At 39.4% G+C, this 22,842-nt stretch overlaps 1 protein-coding gene across 2 annotated transcripts in view; it reads left to right on the top strand.

Moving 5' to 3' along the window:
• ZNF654 (zinc finger protein 654) overlaps positions 1 to 22,842 on the top strand; it is a 43,265-nt gene extending 20,423 nt beyond the window's left edge. For both annotated transcript variants that reach the window (XM_033942510.1, XM_033942511.1), the window contains 6 exons: positions 5,336 to 5,471; positions 5,900 to 6,099; positions 6,524 to 6,663; positions 7,878 to 8,019; positions 15,772 to 18,085; positions 19,046 to 22,842. In XM_033942510.1, coding sequence (XP_033798401.1) covers positions 5,336 to 5,471; positions 5,900 to 6,099; positions 6,524 to 6,663; positions 7,878 to 8,019; positions 15,772 to 18,085; positions 19,046 to 19,056 — 2,943 coding nt within the window. In that variant the 3' untranslated portion in view covers positions 19,057 to 22,842. The remainder of the gene's footprint in view (positions 1 to 5,335; positions 5,472 to 5,899; positions 6,100 to 6,523; positions 6,664 to 7,877; positions 8,020 to 15,771; positions 18,086 to 19,045) is intronic.

Genomic DNA, 22,842 nt, shown 5'->3' with positions numbered 1-22,842 from the left:
CCTTTTCTGCATCTAAACGTAAAGCTGTTATGTCCGACCTCCTCAAATTGGAGAAAGAGATTAAAAACCTTGAACGATCTCACTACTCACATCCTACTGATATGGTCATATTAGGTAAATTACAAGCTGCACGTTATAATTATAATGTTTCATTGCGCAAATCGGCTGCTAAACAAGTATTTGCTAAATCTGCCACTTATTATGCGGAATCAAACAAATGTGGGCATAGCCTTGCTAACTACCTAAAAGGGAGAGTTGATAAGACTACCATCTCTACTATTCGTACTGAAGACCAATTGATATTGACTGAACCGTCTGATGTACTTTCCACATTTCAAACCTTTTACAAGAAATGGACCCGACTACAGATGTAACTGGATTTCTTTCTAAATTACCACATGATTGTGTGGATGATTCGGATAACTCAACTTTATGTCAACCCCTTAATATTGGTGAACTGAAAGAAACTATCATGTCTATGGCAAAAGCTAAAACGCCTGGGCCGGATGGTCTTACAGTTGAATTTTATTTGGCATTTGCTACACAGATATTACCGTATCTTCTGGATTTTTTCAACTACCTTATTTTTTCGGGAGAAGTGAGGGGTTCATTTACTGAAGCTACCATTATTGTACTACTTAAACCCAACAAAGATCCGCTAGATGTCTCTAATTATAGACCTTTATCGATGATTAATAATGATGCTAAAATATACGCTAAATTGCTTGCCATGAGACTTCAGAGCATTCTCCCCAAACTCATCTCTGTGGATCAGAATGGTTTTCTAGCTGGTAGATTATCAAACAATAACACTCGCACATTTCTTAATGTTATAACTCGTGCTCAATCTGTAGCTGAACCTATGGTGGCAATGAGTCTCAACGCAGAGAAAGCATTTGATAGGATTGAGTGGTCATACTTATTTCAGGTCCTGCAATGGTTTGGTTTCCCATCTGCTTTTATTGCCATGATAAGAGTATTATATACAGCTCCGTCTACAAGGATCTACATCAATGGCTCTTTTTCTGCACCTTTTTCTCCAGCGAGAGGAACTCGACAGGGATGTCCTCTCTCGCCCTTATTGTTCAATATAGCATTGGAGCCCTTACTCATTGCGCTTAGAGTGCATACTGATATCAAAGGTATCAATTGTTCTGAACGTGACCTAAAATTATCGGCATATGCTGACGATGTGCTGTTGTATGTCACGGTTGACTCCATTAAACATGTATTGAAGACTATAGATTCTTATTCCAGCATATCGGGTTACAAACTTAACTTATCCAAAACAGAAGTGATGTCATTAAACTCTCCTGAGGTTTTCGATACCGTGCAATAACTTGGTTTACGTTGGGCAGGAAAAAAAATTAAATACCTCGGAGTATATTTCTCTCCTTCCATTGAAGAAACTGTGCACTGTAATGCTGTAACCTCACTAATCGCTGGTCACCTCTTCGGTTATCATGGTGGGGAAGACTCGACACTATCAAGATGATGATTGCTCCTGTAATAAACTACACTTTGAATATGATTCCTGTATACTTACCGAGAGCCATATATAACCAAGTAGAAACGATGCTTTCAAGATTTTTATGGAATAATCTAACCCCTCGCATTAGCCTTCAAAAACTGAAAAAAGACAAATTGGATGGAGGTGTTCGTTTTCCTAGTTTTTACGAATACCACACTGCTATGTTGTTGTGTCAGGGTTCTTACTTACATACTAGTCACTCTTCCTCGAACATTCCTGCCTGGATTCTACTTGAACGGGAACAAACTGATGTGGATATCTTTTATTCAACCTTCACCGAACCTGCAATATCCACTTTACCCGAACCGCTTAAATCCACCAAGTTGGCCCTTAGAGATACTGATCAGTTATTAAAAACGAAATGGGAAGACACTCTATATGTATACATGTGGAATAATATCAAAATTAAAATACAAGGAAAATTAGTCAACTGGCCCACATGGAGAAGAGCTGGTATTGCTTTCCTCAATCACCAGCCGTCCTCTCTGCTTATGTTCTGTTGGAGGCCAGGTTCCTGAAGAAGGGCTCCTCCCGAAACCAGCGCGGTTGAACCTTTCCTCCTGGCGCGGTTTTTCCGTCTGTGTGACAGTTTTGGATAAGTATTGTTTATTTTTGGATATGTTTTTCACCTTTTGGTATGGTTTTTGATTTTGTTGTGATTTTGTGCGTGCTTTTTGAGGGGGTTTGGCTGGCAGGGTTTGTGTGGGGGTCGCTCAGGTCGTTTGTGTTGAGTTTTATTTACTCACTTTGATTGTTGATTGGTTTGATTCTTGCACACACAGGGCGCACGATGATGGTGTGCGGGTGGAGGCTTATCGCCTTGACCCAGAAGTGAAGTGTCGGAGCTGTGCTCCTATCACTGAGGGTTCACACTGAGAGCGCCCTATAACATTATACAGTGTGACATGCTTTTTTGACATGTTACACTGTATTTGGCTTATAAGTTGTGAGACAAGTTTGGCACTGTGAGCTTCCCCCACGCAGACCTTGATGTGACTTGGTTGCCTTCCTTGTTTTTTCTAGTTTAGGATTTGTTTGGAAAATTAGGAGTGTGTTGTTGTTGTTGACTATTAAATTAGAAGCAGCCAGTGGGAGTATTAATTTTTGTATATTAGTAAAAAAATCATTTTGATTCGAGTTCGGGGCATAGATATTTAGTAAAGTCAAAGTATTATTTCCCAGTCTCATTTCCGCTTGTATCCATCTCCCTAAAGGATCAAAATCTATCATTTTAAATGAAGCTAAACATTTTTTGTTCACTAATATAGCCACTCCTGCCTTTTTCCCTACTGCAGGAGCGAAAAAACAGTGTTTCACCCAATTATCTTCTAGCTTCTTAGATTCAACCAGTGACAAATGTGTCTCTTGAATATAGTACACATCAGCCTGTTGTCTTTTTAAAAATGCTAACATTTTTTTCCTCTTTACTGGGTGATTAAAGCCGTTAACATTGAATGAAAAGATTTTAATCTCCATCAATCCAAATAATTTTTACAAAATCTCTTCCATTTATTATAACTAAATCAAAGCCTGAAATCACTTGAAATGAAGAAACACCACTTTCATCTGTAACCCATCCCACAACATCCCTATCCCAATTCTCATATTCCCTTAAACCCCATCCCACCCCTCCCTCTCCCACCCTTAATATAGACTGATACAACCTGAAACTGCACATACAAGACTAAGTAAAGCAAATAAAGCTCTATATAGACCTCAATTATAAACACTAATGTCTGTAATAATCATATATACGTTCACATATATTAAATGTAAATTCTGTAAATATGGAAACCAAAATAAAAACCGAAATAGAGGACTTCCACTCTCAGTATAATAATAAAAGAGAATCTCAATCTCAAATATATTTGTTAAAGAGTTAGACTTATAATAAACCTATAAATATAAATTAAATATTACTAATATATTTTCATTCATTTTTTTTTAACACATTAGTATCTTATCTTCATAAATAAAGTTTTCTAATAATATCTTTACAAGATATATAAAGGATAGGAAAATAATTTCAGCTTAACAGTCATCTTTTGAGAACAAGATATTGAAGGCTCACAGAGAAGTAAACTGTCAGCTGCATCAGTGTTCCATTGCACTGTTACCATTACCATTCAAATAAAACATAGTCAAACTGTCAATAAAAAGATTCTGAATTAAATCAAGGATGTATAAACAAATAAAATCAAAGACAATAAAAGAGAATCATTTCCATGAAGGGAATAAGTTCAATTAAACTGACATCGGCTGTTCCCTTTGATTTAGATACATTTCCAACTTCACAGGCTCATCAAAGCTCATAGTTTTATTGTCAATAGTTATTTTCATAATCGCAGGGTATATCAGCCCAAATCTAGCTCCGATGTCTCTCAATTTCGGCCTCATGTCCAGAAATTTTTTCCTTTTATCTGCCGTTGTTTTAGCAAAGTCAGGAACGATGTGGACTTTGGCATCCTGACATTTTAAATTTGCATGTTCTTTAGCCATTCGTAACACCTCTAAAACTTGTTGGTGCCGTAGCAATTTGAATATTATGGGGCGAGGACCTGTTAAAGTATCAGGTCTTCTCATTGGTATGCGATGTGCACGCTCAATTTCTATCGGGTATTTAGATTTGAGAGGCAGGACTTTCATCAAAAAGTTTTCAACAAATGAGACAGGGTTGTTTTTCTCCACCCCTTCCGGTACACCCAAAAGTCTCAGGTTACTCCGCCTCATGCGATTCTGGCAGTCCTCCACCTCCCTGGTGAGTGTAAAGATTTTATCTCTGTCCAGTTTATATTGCCTTTTTTCATTTTCAAAACTGTACATTCGCATTTCTAATTTTGTTGTTTTAATTTCCAGCACTTCGGTTCTTTTATTTAAGGTTGTTACTTCTTCCTGTATCCCATCTAATTTTTTAGCGTTTTTCAAAAGAATTTCTTTTATTTCTTGTATTTCTTTCCAAAAATCGATGTCGCTTTTGTCCCTTGACAACGGACATTTCGACGGTGTCGCCGGTTCCGGCTTAGATCTCTTGACACTGCCGGTATTTGAAGCCACCATATCGGATTTACTCTGCTTTCCTGAAGCCATCTCGTTGTTATTTTCTTCGTTTTATACTTTAATTGAAGTTTTTATTTTCGCATTTTATGTCAATAATGTCTGTAAATACGGAGCCTCTGCCTTACCCGTCCATACTCGCGCACTCTCAAGCCACGCCGGCCAGAACAATATTAAGAGAGCTAAGGTGGTAAAGGATGTAGGTAGACTTTCTTCCCTACCCACCCTCCCCAAAAACAAAAATCTTTATCAAATCATATCCAAGAGCATGGCCCTCAAATTATGTTGGTTTATTTGAGGTTTTTATGAAAGGAATGATGAGGAGAATGTGCTTGCAAGCTATCACTTTGTACTACTATAGGGCTATCTTTGTTCATCCCACAATTCCCCTACTTGTAGATATGATCACCTGTATAGGTGGCTTTGTAGTGTACAAATAAAAGTTAACAAGCCAGTAAAAAGTCATGTCTTTAATAAATGTATTGCCACAAGATCCCAATTATAGCTGGAGCATGTAATGCTAAAGTTATTATCTCTGTACTTTTGAAGAATTCCACTGAAGTGAAACATTTTTTTTTTAAAATACTTTAATGGTGTTACATATTGAGATAAGAGCCATGTGATTGCCCAATGGCCATTGCTGACAGCAATCTTTTTCGCATTTAGTGGACTGTCATTTTGATAAAATTTCATATTATTATACAGGTCTTGATATTTTAGCCTGATATTCATTCCTTTTTATTTTTTTAGGAATGCCATGATATTTTAAAAAGATATGAAAACCTGGACTTAAAATTGGTGACTCTAATAATAAGAGATGGTGGGCCATGGGAAAATCCAGTATTACAAGCAGTGCTCAACGGAAAACATGAATCTCAGGACTTAGGTACATCTATTTGTGTTTGAAGTATTGATGTTAAAAGGAGTGCCTTACAATGAGCCCTTGAATTATGCATTTTCTAGCCATCTTAAGGTTGTAGGTGGAACTAAGCACATAAAGAATTGGTCCTTGTCTTTTGAAGGATTTTTGCCTTATTGTATGAGAGACATTGGAGAGGACATCTGAAGATGGAATGAATTAAGACCCCCACATGTAGCACATCTGATTTAACTGAAAACCCCTGGGAAGGAACTTTGTGGATGATCCCCACTTCTTTCCCAAGTCTCTTCTCCCCTTTGCCCTTGCAACAACAAAAAAATTGTTTTATAACAAACGTATAATCTGTTAAGATTTCTTAGTAATTTTGTGATGCTTACTCAAAAGAATTTTAATTTGATGGTGTGCGTAAGATAATTTTCTTTCTATTTATGCAGTGAACAAATACTTAAGTTCTGAAAATCAGCTGTTTTTCGAACTACGTGCCAGATACCTGATTGCCTGTGAACGTATTCCTGAAGCACTGACTCTGATCATATCATGCATAAATCACCCCATTATTAAAAATCTGTATTACCATCAAGCATACTTCACGTGTCTTTATATGTCACGTTCAACGGATGAGCTATTCCGAGAGGTACTGTACCCCATTCTTAGGATTGTAGTTGTGTGTATGTGTGTTAAGCTTGTGATCGTATCTTCTATGGTTATGTTATAACTTGAAGAAGACATAGTCTGGGTACTTGTACTCTGTGAACTGATCTCTAATTTGATATCTGTGGCCTGAGGAATAGGAGTAAACTGGTTCCAAAGTGTCCTCTGTTCCACAACAGAGATGAGCTCCCAGAACACAGGTACCTGATGTGAGCCTCTTGAGGGCCAGTGACATACTGTGAAAAAAGAAAAGGTTCCTTAAGCACATATCAAAAAGATGGCAGTGGCCTTGCAAAAGTTATACAGTTAAAGTTAGTGCTGCCTTTGTTTATTTTAGAAGGCTTAGCCTCATACAGAGATCTTTTATAAACTGAGATTTGATTCTTTTTCTTTGTTTCATTGTGTAGTATGTAGCAAGGATAGACTGCAGTGATGGAGTTGAAATTATCTGCAATACTGAAAAAGAAGGGAAGACTGCGTTGGCATTATTTCTGTGTGAAGCATTCCTTATCCCACAACTTCAGCATGGAGACATGTATTGTGTTTGGTGAGCATCCATATTTTTTTTTTCTGTCATAGTCTTTCCTCCTCTTTCCACATGGCCATGTTGGCTGGATCCTGTTTAATCCTCTGTACTTACTAAGTCAAAAAATGAAGTGCAAGTAGCTGCACAGTAAGCATCCCTATAAGAAAGCCTTGTACAATGGATCAGATGTATATTGCATCCCTTGATACTGTTCTTTATCACCAGACTTGAAAGGCAAGCATTTAAGAATGCTGTGGAAGCAAACTGTAATGTCTGCAGCATTATTGGCTAATGCTTTCTTGATGAAAAATTTTATCATTTATTTTTCTATCATTTTTATGGCCAAACATGGCTGAACCCTTAAGATGATAAAGAATAAGCAGTCCACCAGTTGTCTTTGAATTGTGGTGCAATTAAAGCGGTATGTCAAGTTTTATAAACGATAAAAAGAAACTGCCCTGTTAATGCTGTTGATTGTAGACTGCTGATATAATCACGCTTGGGATTTTAGGTTTATTTTAATAGTATTTATTTCTCATACCATATTTTTTGCTCCATAAGACACACTTTTTCCACCCCCCAAAAAGGGGCATGAAGCGGAAGAAGCACACCTGGTGCACCTGGAACACCCCCATGGTTGGCCGCAGCTCTGCGAGACACTCGCACGCACATGTTGGGCCGCTGGCCGGAAGTGAAAGTGACACCTGGGAAGCTCTTGGTCCAGCCCCTCTGTCAAATTTAAGAACCCATTGTGGCCCACAAGTCAAAAAATTTGCCCACTCCTGGGCTAGATGAACTAAAGTCGGCGATTGTTGCTAAATCTGTTTTCACAGATCTGGCCTGGTTTTCTTCTTTTTTTTTTTTTCAATGGCACAGATATTTTGCACGTGTTACACATGCAAAATATCTGTCCCATATAAAAGAAATGAAAAAGTTCCCTATCGCCAATGGCGGCCTTCCCCAACGATCCCTGATCGATTGCTGTTCCACAATTGGCCAGAGAATTGGCCAACAGCGATACAGTCTATATTATCGACAAACTTTAGTGTATTTAGCCCCAAGTGTTTTGCAGAAAATCTCACGAGTGTTCTTTTAAAGTAGTCATATCTATATCTAGTGTCCCTTTATTAATAAATAGGAGGCTAAGAAAATCCTTAGAAATACATGGTTTTAATTTGTGCAAAATTTATATTTTTACTCATCTTAAGCTTTTTTTTTTTTTTTTTTATTTGCAGGGATCTAGTCTTCATTTGGAGTAAATTACAAATTAAATCCAACCCCTCAAAGCAAATATTTGTAAATAAAAGCTTTCAGCTTTTAAGGACTGCAACAAACATCAGAGTAATTTTTCCTCTCATGAAAGTTCTTGCCAATGAAGTAAGTATTGAGGTTTTTCAATGCGGTTACTGCACCATTTTTTTGCATATACAGTAGCTTCTCAGTTAACCGGGTCTCGGTTAACCGGCATTCTCAACCAGCAAAAAAAAAATCACTGGTAAGGAAAAAGGCAAAAAAAAAACCAACCCACCAAAGCAGTAGCGGCAACAGTCCTGAGCTGTAAACCCCCTCCCTCAAGTCCCAAAGCACCAGCGCGGTAGCAGTCCTGAGCCACAAAACCTTCCTACCTCCCTCCCTCAAGCCCCTTAGTGGCAGAAGCAGGCGGCGGTCCTGAGCCACGAAACCCCTCCCTCCTTTCCTTACCTGAGTGCAAATGGTCAGCAGGAGGCAGCCTCAAAACAAGATGCTCGCAGCCAACCCTGGCAGGACCTTACCTCTGACAAGTCATTTCCAACGCATTAAAGGAGAGGCCCTGCTGGAGCTGGTCATGAGCAGCTTGTTTTGAGTCTGCCTTCTGACCGGCTGCGCTTCAGGTAAGGAAGGAAGGGAAAGGAGCAAGGGAGTTTGAGGCTCAGGACACCGCCTAATTCTGCCACTAAGGGGTTGGAGAGTGGGAGGGAGTTCGGCTTTGCGGCTCAGGACCACTGCTGCTCTGGTTCTTCTGGGCAGGAGGGAGGGGAGAAATTGAAACTGTTAGACAAGGTTTCTAAAACACTCTCAATTAACCAGAAAAACAGTTATCCAGTATCAACCAATACCCGTGGGTGCCAGATAGCTGAGATTCTACTATATTAGTATACTACAGTAGTTTTCAACCCAGTCTTGGGACAAGCCCAGCCAGCCAGGTTTTCAGGATTCAAAACGTGAACACATTAGAAAGAAGGCTTCCAGGTCTGCCACTGGCAGTGTATACAAACTGCTGCCAGCAGCTTGGCTCTACTGAGTGGCCTGGCCTGAAACCAAAATGTGTCTATCCTGAAAACTAGACTGACCGACTGGGTGGAGAAATACAGAGTGTTGCTCCTATTTCTTTTTATATTTAGCTCTCCTTTCTAAATGATGCTAAAGGTGGCAGAGAGTGCAATATAAGGTGTTTGTCCATAGTACATCACATTTTATATTAGATTTTTCCAGTGTATTTTCAAACTTTTCTGGAAATATATCGACCAGGAAGAAAGTTGAGGTGATGCTGTGATGAGGGCTACAATGTTCTCAATAGCTGGAGTGAAAATGGAATGCACTAACAGGGAACGTGCAACTCTATGCTGATCATGTAAATTTCAAGAAATTGCTGAAAACACAGCAATTTGTTAATGCATTTATGCAATATTTCTTAGCAGTTAATAATGAAGATATAAAGTAAGATGTTCTTGTCTTTGTAATGATATTTCTTAACGATATGTATGTTTAATTTGAAACCGATTGGTTAACAAGCGGTATATAAATTTTTAAAATAAATTTAGGTAGCCTGCTCTAAGGAACTTGTATCTAAATCTATAGGAGATAACCTGCCCTAGGTAACATGGTGAGAAGTGAGATTTGAAGCCTGGTTTCCCTAGGTCTCATGGGTGCTTAGTGCATTGGTCTGCATATTCCAGATTTTTCTGTGGGAAATGTTTATAATCTTGCAAGGTGTGTGTTTTTAGGATAAAACGCTTATGATAAAACTGATTTTGTCAGCTGAACTGTTGAAAAAAGGCCATTCTAACACAATTAAAATACATGTCATAAGGTCTTTATCTACCTTTATTTTTCTATCTAGTGTGTCTATCTATGCCATCTACTATCTCTTTTCCTTTCCCTGTGAGATCCAATGCACTTGTTCCAAGCATTTTTGAATTCAGATACAGCCTTCATCTCCACTGGGAGGAGGCCGTTATTTGTGCCACTTGGGTATTTAAAAGTCTTTATCATATATCCCTCTCCTGCCTTTCTTCCAAAGTATACATATTGAAATAATTTAAGTCCGTCTCCATAAGCTTTTTGACGAATGCCACCAACCATTTTAGTAGCAGTCCTCTGGACCGACTCCATCCTGTTTATATCTTTTTTTGAAGGTGTGGTGTCCAGAATCTTATACAGAGTCTTATACGGGGGCATCATTTCCTTCTTTTTCCTACTGGTTATTCCTCTCCCTGTGCACCCAAGCATCCTAGCTTTCACCATCACCTTTATACCTGTTTGGCCACCTTAAGATTATCACATATTATTGCTCCCTTTTTTTTGCACAAAAGTTCTTCACCACCTAAACTGTGCCATTCCCTCTGATTTTTGTATTTCTTAGGATTAAATCTTAGCTGCCAATTTCCAGACCATTCTTCAAGTTTTCATAAGGTCTTTCATCATGTTATGCACACTATGGGATGTCTACCATGTTGCAAGTTTTGGTGTAATCTGCAAAGAGGTGAACCTTACCAGACAGCCCTTTGGCAATAATGCTTACAAAAATGTTACCAAGAACAGAGCTTTGCAGCACACCGTTGGTAACACCTCTTTCCTCAGAGCGAGTCCCATTTACCACTAGCCTCTATTGCCTTCCATTCAACTAGTCTTATCCTAGTCCATCATGTTTGGACATACCCACTCTGGAAGCACTTCCAGGCCTTCACGTAGGTGGCTAATGTTGTCTGTTTGTTGGATCTTAAGAGAGTGGCAATCACCACGTCTTGAGTAGCCTTTGGGCTTCATGGCTCAAGCCATGCCATAAGACCAAAGCATTCCAGATTCTCCAGGGCAATCAGGCCCTGCTTGAGCAAACTCTGGAGACTCTGAAGTCTGAGGCCTCAGTCCATCTGTAGACAGATGAGATCTGCATACTATGGCTGTCTTGGCCAGTCTGACACAAGAACTACCAGCCCTGGGTGCAATGTTATTCTCCTTAGGACCACTACCTATCAGTGGCCATGGAAGGAACACACATAAGAGCTCTGCTGTTAGTCACAGCTGCACCAGGGCATACAAGTCTTCGTTTCCTGGCACGTATCTTCAACTGAAGGATCGAGCCACAACCTTGTTGGCTGCAGATGCCATCAAATCAAATGTTGGCCAACCCCACCAGCTCACAATGCAGTTGAATGCCTTGTGAGACAGCTCCCATTCTCCAAGATCCAGAATCTTCCAACTGAGAAAATCTGCTTGCACATTGTCCACTCCTGCTACATGTTTTACTGGAATGGCATTTGAACTTCCAGGTGAAGAAAGGCACTCTTGGTGCCCTCTTACTGATTGACATAGGTCACAGCCATTGCATTTTCTGAGAAAACTTGCATCACTTTGCCCTGTAGTGTGCTTCTGAACGTAGTACCAGGGGATGGCTCTCAGTTCAAGTTTCAAGTTTATTAGGTTTTTATATACCGCCTATCAAGGGTATCTGTGCGATTTTACAATCAGGTACTCAAGCATTTTCCCTATCTGTCCCGGCGGGCTCACAATCTATCTAATGTACCTGGGGCTATGGAGGACTGAGTGACTTGCCCAGGGTCACAAGGAGTAGCGCGGGGTTTGAACCCACAACCCCAGAGTGCTGAGGCTGTAGCTCCAACCATTGCGCCACACACTCTTTCCAACCAGTTGATCAACCATTTTTTCTGGGAGGGGGACCAGCGTCCCTGAAATGGACATCCTTCACAGTGCACTAGGTTGAACCGGATACCAAGATACTCCAGATACTGACTTGGTACTAGGTGGCCATTCTGATGCACTGGACGATTGGCTGATAAGAGCTCCGTCCCTGTTTGAAGGAATGACAGCAGTGCAGAGGGCAATTCAGCTGCTGCAGAATCTAGGCTGGGTGAAGTCTGCCTCCACTAGGGAGAGAGGTATGCTTGGTCACCTGCACCACCAGGGAATCCACCTTTGGTGGAGTAAATAGCTGGTTAAAGGCTGCATCCATTGGATAAAGTATAGTCATGATCCTGGACACACAAAGGGGCCCTTTGGGAATTCCCAGTGGTCCATTAATATTATAGTAATGTCCTGGTGAGAGGGAAAGTATGTGGCCTGAGCCATAGTGCCACTCATGAGCACGCACTGCTTAGCTGAGGTTTACAGAGCCTCTATCTTTAATTTATGGAGAGACTCCATAATTCTCTCCAAAAGTACTGAGGGCTTAAATAGCCTGACCTGGATCTGGACCCCTAGCCATGATGCAGAATCTCCTGACGTAGTCGGAGAGAAGGCAAACGGGGACTCCCCATTGGGTGAAGTTGGATTTAAGCATGCAGCAGGTGTATTTGAAGAATATTGAAAGTCTTGGACATTGAAGTTATGGCGACATACAGCAAAGTTCAAATTTTGTTAACTGTGTTTTTGTTTGCTTTAAGACTGGCAGCTCTCCTATGATTTAATGTGAATATTGAAAAAGTGAAAGAACATTGAATACTGAAGCATCCAATTATTTTTTATGCATTTCTGTGAATATTGCTTGCGAGAGGAGTTTTTCTGAACAAGAAAGTAACTGAGGTCTTTTCTCCAGTAAACTTTTGCTATTGAATATTGTGATTAGTAGGGGCGATTGAATGCAACAATAACAAAGGAGAGCGCTGGGTGGCTTAATAACAAACAAGGGTTGGTTATATTAAGTGATCTTGAATACGTGTTTGTTCTTCTTTAAATAATAAGTTTACAGTAATTGAAATCACCTATTATTATACTGGTGCCCAATTTGCCAGCTTTCCTAATCTCTGAAAACATTTCTTCATCTGTCTGCTCATTCTGTCCCGGAAGATGGTAGTATAACCCTACTTTTATATTCCTTCCCATCACATATGGAATTTCTATCCATATGGATTCCACACTGCTATGTCATGCAGAATGTTTATTTATTTGATTCAATGCCCTCTTTAACATATAGCTCAACCCCTTTCCAATTTGATCTACTCTATCCTTGTGATATAATTTGTACCCAAGTATTAAGTGTCCTGTTGATTGTCCTTCTTCCACCTGATCTCTGAGATGCCTATTTTATCTACTTCATCATTTAATGCTATATACTCTTAACTCTTCTATTATTTTTTAGGCTTCTAGCATTTGTATACAGACACTTCACAAATTGTATTTTTTCCTTGCATCTACAGGCTGCTGAGAAGATGACAGGAAAATTTGAGTCTTTCACTTTGCCTTCCTCTTAAATACTCCTGGCTTTCTTTCACCATTATTGAAACCTCTCTATTGGAACTCCCTAAATCTCCTGTTTCAGTAGTGTCCTTCACACCGAACCAGCCATTCCTGGGCTAGTGTCTGCTTCCCCCCTCCCCCCCATTCCTGTTGTACCTGTTGTACTAGAATAGTCATTAGGTTTGAAGAGTCTTGGCAAGCTTTCCTTAACATCTGAAATTTTGGCAACAGGCATAAAGCGCATCTCCAGGGACATTATATATGGTATGCATATGGACACCTATGTACCACTCAGAAGCGAATCACCAACCACCTTTCTCCCTCTAGTGGTGTAAGATCTAGCAACTTTGGGGATTTTGAGCTTTGGTTTTTCTTCTCCCTGGGATGTTCTTTCTACCTCCACTTCTAGGGCTGCATATAAGTCTTTCAGTTTGTGGGTAGGTGGAGTTAGTGTCGGTCCTGCAGGGTCACATAATGAGTCCAGATGGCCTTTTTTTTCCCCACTGCTGGAAATCATTGATGCTTCATGAAGCATTTCATCATTTGTATTTCTCATTTTATAAGAAGCTTCTCAATCTTGCCACCACTTTTTGCTGTTCTTTAACTTCTTTTATGAGGGATTCAAGCTGAAGACATCTTGAATATGGAATCATCCTCTCTCTTGGATGACATTTTCTATCTGCACAGAGGCAGAAACTGTAACCAAGACAACAGCTTTAGTAACACAAATATTTCTCAGCCATATGTGGTTGCAGAATTACTTGCATCTGATAAAAGGAAAGTGAAAACAATAAAAGCCCCCAGCAGCAGCTATCTTCTTTTTATGTGAGATCTAACTCTCAGAAGGATGAGGACTTCAAAAGTGATTGGTCACCCCTCTTTTTTAAATGGAGGTAAAAAAAGAAATCCAAGCACAAGCAAGCAAAGAAACTCCTTGAAGAGAAAACTGAACAAAGTGTTATCTACTAAAATAAGATAAAGCAAGTTATCCCAATAATATAAAATTAGAATGTAAACCAAGCCTTTCTTAAAATAAATCAGACACAGTACTTGTAAAAAGTCAAAGAAAAAAAAATTTCTCAATCTATAACATCCTCCTAATTGGCTGAAGTCTATAAAATAAAGATCAGCTTTGGGATTGGGGGGAGGGGTGGAATTAAACACTAAGCACAGGCTTTCCTCAGCTGCTACCTGTGCTCTAAACTGATGTTTATTTTACACTCTAAAATGTAACCTAAAATACTAATCTAGACTCTTTCATCTACTATAATAAAATCCTAAGCGCGCATGCGCACTCTTACTGGCATGTTCCGTGATCCTTGATCTGTAGGTTCCTGGCCGGCAAGAGTGCGCATGCGCGCTAGAAGACACCAGGACTCCTCCTCCCGAGCACCAGCCACGCTGACCGGCTTCAGCCCCGCGGGCCTCTCATGGAGCCCACCTTCCCGCCCAGCATGGATGGCGGCGGTGGCAGCGATGCCTGGAGCAGGCCAGTACCAGGGCGACTTGAGGCGGTTGTAGGATTGAGGCGCGCACAGCGGCTGTCGATGGCGGTGGTGGCAGCGATGCCGGGAGCAGGCCAGTACCAGGGCGACTTGAGGCGGTTGTAGGATTGAGGCGTGTGCGGCGGCTGTCGACATGTGCAGGCCATGGCATTTTGAGGCGGCTGTCGGCGCGTGCAGGCAGTTGAGCTGTGGCGAAGTCGGATGCTGGACAGGGGGAGTAGGTAAGGGGTGCTGCTAGACAGGGGGGGATGTAACAGGAAGGGAGGCCTACTGCTGGACAGGGGGAGCAGGGAAGAGGTGGTGGTGGACAGCCGAGGAAAAAGAGAGACAGAAAGAAAGAGAAAGACAGACATATATTCTAGCACCCGTTAATGTAATGGGCTATAAGACTAGTGTTTATATAAAACCCTAGCAGAGACTATAAAGTCTACACTATTGTCTAAACTAACTTTGCTAAATAGTAAGACAATGAAATTATCTACTGAATCCCAAGTTTACCTTTTACCAAGTTTGAATGCTAGCAGGTAAGATACTTCAATGAAGTTTTCCTCCTCTCAGCAGATCCTCATTTACCACCTCTTCAGGAAGTATTATAGTTTATGGTATTCCTGATCACTTAATTATACATTTCTGTCCAATGTATTGAAAGAATCCTGATGCATATTATTAGAATCCTTGTGATTTAGTTATTGGTAAACTTAGAAATTGACAATTTTAAGATCAGTTTGGATATTTTTGCAATACTCCTGATTCCTGGGGTATAAAAAGTTTGGTACGTTGAGGATGAACTTAAGAATCTTTGTGCAAAATAGATTCTGTTGTAGGAAAATATACATGTATGTATCTTCTTCCTATTGACTAAGACCTTGGTCTTCATCTCCAGTTTTTGAGGGCTGCCTATGGGGTCAGGATTTCAAGATGTGTCTAATAGATTTGCATGAGGAAGATTTGTATACAATGGGTGTGGTTGGTTTACAAATTTCCTTCCTGTATATCTGTAAGAGATCCTAAAAACCTGACCTGTTGGTGGCCGGGGAGCAAAGACCAAGGGGCTTAGGTGGTGGTATCTTTATCCCTAAACATATGCATCTTAATGTGCATGTCAAATTTTATTACCTTGATTTTAAGACAATCTTACATATTCCTGTACTAAATCTATTTTGTTTGGCAGCTTGGGGAAGCTGGTTTGCAGATTTCTGTTGAAATATGTGGCTGTGCATTGCAGCAAGATCTCCACGATGATCCCAACACTAAAGCTCTAATTTATAAAAGTATTGCTACTCTATTGCCAACTGATTTGGAAGTCTGCAGAATTTGTGCACTTTCAGTTTTCTTCCTTGAGTGTTCGGTGGAATCATATATGACTGTTGAACGTTTGTATAGGCGTCCTGATGAGGAATACAATGAACATACAAGTTACGTTCAGAATCGTGTACGCTTTGAGTTGCTTCCAATCCTAAAGAAAGGCTTAATGTTTGATCCTGAATTTTGGAATTTCTCCATGATCAAGCAAAAATGTACGGCACTTCTAGGGGAAAAAGCAGCTGTTTTATCACAAGAACATTCCTTAGAAAATGCCCCAACAAATACAGAAAAAACAGTGGATCAGCATGTTTTGAAATGTAACCCTCTGTGTCTTGCAGATAGAAGCAATGGAATATTATGTTGTAGAAGTGCATTCAGAACGCGATCCAGAACTTTTAATAATACCAGGAAAAATCACGTGGTGCCTGGAACGCCTAAAATTGACCACAATGTTCCTATGCATCATTGTATTCTGTGTGACAAGGAATTTCTTGGTGGCCACATTGTGAGACATGCACACACCCACCAGAAAAGTGGGTGTTTTACATGTGTAATCTGTGGTAGGAAGTTCAGAAACCATGGACTTATGTTGAAGCATTTAAAGAATCATGTCAAAAAGATGCAAAGACAATATCTTGCTGCTCTCCATCAGGATGTTCAGGAAGCTCCAACTGCAGATAAAGTCAATTGTTCAGTTCCCATCACAGTGGAAGAACAGTCAGAAATTTGCAGGGACAATGAACTGGTTACTGCTGTAACTTTACCTACTGATAATGAAGAAATTGTACCTAAACCTATACCTGAAGATGTTGAAAAACAACAAGTGAGTGAGCCCGAAGATATAACCAACATGGATAGTCTCAACAGCACTTCAGAAAATCCTCCTGAGCCCCCTGCTGTAGATGTTTTAGCAGAAATTGTAGAAAAGCCAAATAAAGATTTATCTATTCATTGTAAAGTAAATGGATCTATGTCCCCTCCAAAAGAAGTGAGTGTTACAGACCCACAAGGTGATTTCAAGTGTCCAGCTCAAGGATGCAGACGAGTCTTCAAAAAGATACGCTTTCTAAATAAACATGCACGGAAAGCTCATCCGGGAGACTCAAAGGTCCAACAGCATATCATGAACTGGAACAAAGGGAAATGTCGGTTCTGCCAAAGGAAGTTTTCAAGCTCACAACATTTCATAGACCACTTAAAAAAGCATGTCTATCCAAATGTTCATATTTGTTTGCATTTTAACTGTAATCAGAGATTCAAGCTTGCAACTGAACTTGCTGTACACATATCCAGTCATGAGGCTTTTAAAGCTCAGTGTGATTTTCCAAAATGTTGTGAACTTTTTGAAGAGCTTCCTAAGCTATATGAACATGAAGCTCTACATTATTTAAATAAAACACCAGAACCTTCCACAGAATCAGAAGAAAATCCTTCAGATCCTGTTCTAGAGCCACCAACTTTGCGCCCAGAGCCACCAATTATTTGTCATGAGGAAAATGTTTCCAAAAGTGAAAAAGAAAATGTAGATTTGTCAGTTCCAACTTGGAAGGCAAGGAGAGATTCAGTAGAACCAAAGACCTACATTCAGAGCACTGAGAAAAAAAATAATAGCATAGTTCAAAATGGTAAAGCAAACGAACGTTCATCTGATGATAGTGCTTCCCATTTAAGCCCAACAGACCAAACATCATCCACAGTAGAACCAAACCCTGAAAGAAGTGGCACTGTCGGTGACCAGCTTACCAATGGCCACTGTGATCTGGAACAGACTGTTGTCAGTTTATCCAACATTAGTTCAGAAAATGAAGGAACTGTATCTGTTCCTGGTACAGAAAATGTAGAGTTGAAGGGTTCTGATGAGGTTCCACAAGTAGGCAATATTGCTGGACATTCCAAACCAAATGTGAACACGGACTCCAGTTCATATGGCTCAATGTTGAAGCCTTTTACTCGTCCGTTACCTCCCAGTTATTTGGATGAAAGGTACATCAGCATGCCAAAACGCCGAAAAGCTGTGCATAATGAAAACAAGCCATCAGAAGATGATACTGTAAGCAGATCAGTAGAGCGAATCAGATGTAGAAACTGTTTAACCACCTATGATAACTCAGAAGCACTTCAGGCGCACCTTGCACAGAAGAAATGTCGACCATTATTTGGATTTGATTCAGATGATGAAAGTAAGTCTCTTAAATGTTTTAGGATTATGTGTATGGGAATAGAAACAAATAGATGTCTGATTAAAATGCCTGATTCTGGTCAGATTGATTATACATTAGCAAATTGTAGAGTCAAACTAATTGTTGTAAATCATTTAAAATGGTAGTTAATCCTTAGAAACTTTTTTGCAGACTGAAATATAAGATCAGACACTCAAAACTACTACTACTACTATTTATTATTTCTTTCTGCTAGTCTTAATTATTATAATAAATCTGACAGTTGTCTATCCTGGGGATTCAATAATAATGCTGTGGGCTGCCAAGAGGATGTGGAGTGAGATTTTCAGTTGTGGTCTTCTACTCCTCAGGTGGGCTAGGGATACTGCATTCAAACTCTTTGAGGTAAGAAATCATAGCCATCACACAACTATTTGCTGGCCAGATTCAGGATCCATTATTGTATGGTTCTGGCTAAGCCCCTGGTGCTTTGACTCTGATCAAGAGCTCCGTCTCCATTGACTGGATTAAGATAAGTTTAGAGCTAAAAGCACCAGATCCCAGCCTGAGATCTGTCTAATCTGGAAGCCCAAAGGAGCAGGAAGAAACTGCTAGGACAAAAAAAAAATGCAAGTAATTTGGGTTTAATTACTTGCCCTCCCCCCTTCCCAACCTGAGTTCAAGGCAAGTTACAGTTAGGTACAGTAGGTAGCTCTTTGTTCCAGAGAGACTAAAGTCTAAACCCCTACAGATGCAATGAAAAGTGAAGTGATTTGCCCAGGGTCTTAAGGATATGTCATTGGGAGAAACAAAAGTTGAAACCTGGCTTTCCTGGTTCACAAACTGCTATTCCACTGTAGCTAATTATTTTAGAGCTGAGAATACACAATGAAAGATAAAGAAGTGCACTAACTAATAGAATCCCCACTTCCCTTTTTGAAAAACAAAACAAAAACAATTTTGTTCTCATCTGTTTCACAGGTCCCTGGTGAGAATTGAGGAAATCTGTCCTGTGAGAAGGCGCATGCAGAAGCACTACAGAAGATGTGTCAGTTTGATGGTTCAAAATTGGCCTTAATCAGAGCTCTGATTCCTTTTAAACTATAAATCTTTAAAATATGTTTTGCAGAAAAAGCTTAGAAAGGGCAAGGAGGAGAGGTGTAACTTTCAAATCCAGAAAGAATGCAAAAAAGAAAGTCTGTTGCTCAGAAAGCAACATGGTGTTCCTGTACCAGTAGTCAAGTAGATGAGCACTTGTTAGTTTTATGTTGAGTCTTCTGCTGAATGTCCTGCAGGTGCTCATTACCTGGGGGAAAATTAAGGAGCCGCTACCTACCAAACATTTGGTGGGCCATGAACCACACACTACCAACATTCCAAAACTATGAAAACCCAACTGAGCATGAGGAATTTCAGCTCAGTATGTGATTAGCACAGCTAAAATCATGAATCAGGAAATGTCATCACCTGAAAATCTCAGGTCAAGGCCCCAGAACTGTTATCTAAGGAATTAAAAAAATATATTAGTAGAAATGCTTATTTAAATTTGTACACTTTAATATTTCTCTTTCATTTCATCACATCACACTACAGTTTCAGAAACCTACAGAATAGCATACCATTAATAGGTGATTTGCTGAAATTGCTTTACACTGTTCTGTTGTACCCCATGTTACCCAATTTAAAAAAAAGTGGCACATGTAGGATTGTCAGTTCTAATTCTAACCTGGATGCTGTAGTAGCACAAGGAGTCACTTTTTCTTATAGCAAGAGAAAGAACATGCACTATGGCATCTTTTGTTTTAAGAGTAGAATGCATTTGTTTTAGTAACAGGTACTGAGATATAAGATTTAGTTTTAGTTTATTTTTCTGGATATACTGCTTTTCAAAACCAGAATCAAAGCAGTTGACAATACTAAAAATACAGGCATTTGAAATGGACAGGACAGTAGTCAGCCAGAAATGTGAGGACAAAATAGAAGCTAGAGATATGGAGAGGGTGCAGGGCCATCACCATGGCTACATGCCCTAGGTTACATATACAGATTGTACAAGGGCAAAAAGCAGAAATAGTAGAGCCTACTATTAAAAGCACTGTGAAAGTTAAAACAGAAAAGAAGTGAGCTGTAAGTGACATATGAGAGAGACTAAGGCGCCATTTGCTTTTTCAACTACACTTTTTAGCTTTTGAGAAACAGGTGGCTTTTTGGGATAGATCTAATCCTTCAGGTTCTGCATTCTGCCTCCAACAGTGTATTCCTGAGAGCATCTCTTACCTCCTATTCATTCCTAGACATCAGTGGCAGTTATTCCCATGTCAAAATGAAAACAAAAAAAAGGAGAAAATCCTCACAAAATCTTCTGAAAGACATAGCAGTGAGGAAAAGTGCTCACAAACTGAAGTCGCAGAACTTTCAACTTTTTTTTTTTTTTTTAATTAATAGTTCAACAGAAATAATTCCTGAGTGTTCTCGCTAACCCACAGGCCTAGAAGATGAGGGATAAGACTCACATGGCCAGGTTTTGGCAGCAATGCCAAATAAATTAATCCAGTAAAGATATCACAAAAATTTTGTAAAAAGCTTCTATTTATAGTAATCCAAACCACAAACAAAAGCCAGTTCCTCCCCTCCCCAAACATACACACCTTGACATATAAGTATGTCATCATATGGACTGTCAGTGGTGACTTTAAAATAAAAGTCTCTTCTGTGACTTCACTTCATTTAAACTTTTTCCTTGCTGCTCTGTTTTTCAGTGATCCCCACCTTTTCTGCATGGTTAATACACCTGCCCTCCAGAAACTTGTCCAAATCTTTTGGAATTATTAAAATAAGAGGGAGTAAGAAATGCTCTCAAGTAGTGTCCTGTGTTTGACTCCTCTTTAGGCAAAATATCACACCCGGTTCAGCTTTCCTGCTCACGCTATATTTATATTTTTAACATTTAGGAGGCATTACTGGGATAAAAATCTGACAACTTTTGGCTGCAAAGACTGTTTTCCAGAAGTATGAAAAGGTTAACTCTGTGTGCCTGAGGGCCTGTTTACTAGGCTTTTTTTAAAATAGAAACTTTGAGGAAGGGGAGTCTTAGTAGTTCTGGCTTGTTAACTTTAAGTGGTACCTTTATCTGAAAATGAGACTTTGAACAGTTGAATATGAATCCAAACAAACACTAGGTTTAATTGGAGTAAAAATTTGATTCTATATTAGTTCAATACACAAATCTTTCTGGAGATTGAAATATTTCCTTCGAAATGCCTCAGAATTTAAATCTGCTTTCTATTTTGCATATTCTCTGCCCTCTTCCAACCTTATAATGAAAACCAAATATTGTATTGAGATTACAGTCTTTAATTTGAAATCTGATTACAGTGTACTGCAAGTATTATTCATCTGTTGTAAATAAAGGAGAAAAATGATCATAGTAATATGCATTTGTAGAAAAGCATGGAGAAATTTGGAGATAGAATTGTAGCCTCCCCACTCCCCCACCTTATCATATAAGTCTAAAATCATTGAAGGACTCGGGCCTGTTTGCACTTGAGCCTTATCCTTGCAGAATTTGAGACATGCAAGTGGCCTAAGATCAGAAGTTACTTTGCTTGTGGCTTTTAATTCATGTTGCAAGTTAATTTCTTGCACACCTCAGAATTTCCAGAAGAGGAGGGGTTTGCATTCTAAGTTTTAAAATGTAGCCACCGACTTTAAAGCACACATTTCATGGCTTTTATACTACTATTTACATGGCTTTTAATTTTTGCTCTTTGTAAAATTTAGGTTATGCTGTAATCAAAATATCTAATTGTATTTTGATCTTCTCCATATTTTGCAATTGCCAGTACCTGATGATGCTTTGAGGCCTAAACTAGGATTCATGGGTCATAATATTCTTTGCATATAATTGAGGGAATGAACATATATATAACTGTGATCAAACTTTTTTCCTTTATACAAAACTGATGCTAAGAAAGTAGTATCCATGCTTCATTCAATGTATTTAATTTTGAAATGCACTTTTAAATTTACATTTGGGCCAAAGTTCATTTTTTACTGATGGAATGAATGCTTTTAACTACTTGAGAATAGGTGCACATATTTAATGAGATCAGCTACTAAAAAGGTGTGGCATAATAATCCTGTCTGTAGTATGACCACTGTATCAAATTAATACTTGTATCTGCAGTGTGCACTCATTTTAGCATGACACAATGCTCAATCAATGTTTTGGTGAGCTTAGATATGTGCTAGAATCAGGATGAGAGCAAATAAAAGAAGACCATAGTGGTCCATGAGACATTTGTGTTTGTCATTCTAGTAGCTGTACCATTTATGGTTATGGTCATTTAACCCATTCCAGAAACAGTTTAAGCTGCAAATCTAGGAATAAGTGTACTGAAGGGGCTGAGAAAATGCTTGGTAAGTCTGGCCTGTTATTGCATAAATTTTATAAAATATGTCCTTGATTTACTGGACTTCTTAGCATAGCAGCCAACTTTTCAAAATGATTGGGGGGTGCTAAACCCAATGGAAATTATTCCTTACTGGACATAAAGAGTTTTGCTCCATATTGGGGGTGCTTGAGCATTCAAAGAGCTGGTTCCTAAGCCTCTTAGAGGTAGGCTGCAACAAAATAAGCAGGACTGAACTGTGAGTTCTAAAGTTCAGCATTTGTCTGTCCCAAGAATTATAATGTTCTCTGTAATTCTGGATTGTGTGCACCATATAACGACAACAACCCAGACGATAGGCCTTTGGAAGTTAGAGGGTACAGCGCC

This window comes from Geotrypetes seraphini, chromosome 4 (assembly GCF_902459505.1).
Source record: "Geotrypetes seraphini chromosome 4, aGeoSer1.1, whole genome shotgun sequence".
Lineage (NCBI taxonomy): Eukaryota > Metazoa > Chordata > Amphibia > Gymnophiona > Dermophiidae > Geotrypetes > Geotrypetes seraphini.
This window is presented reverse-complemented; position numbering and strand designations above follow the sequence as displayed.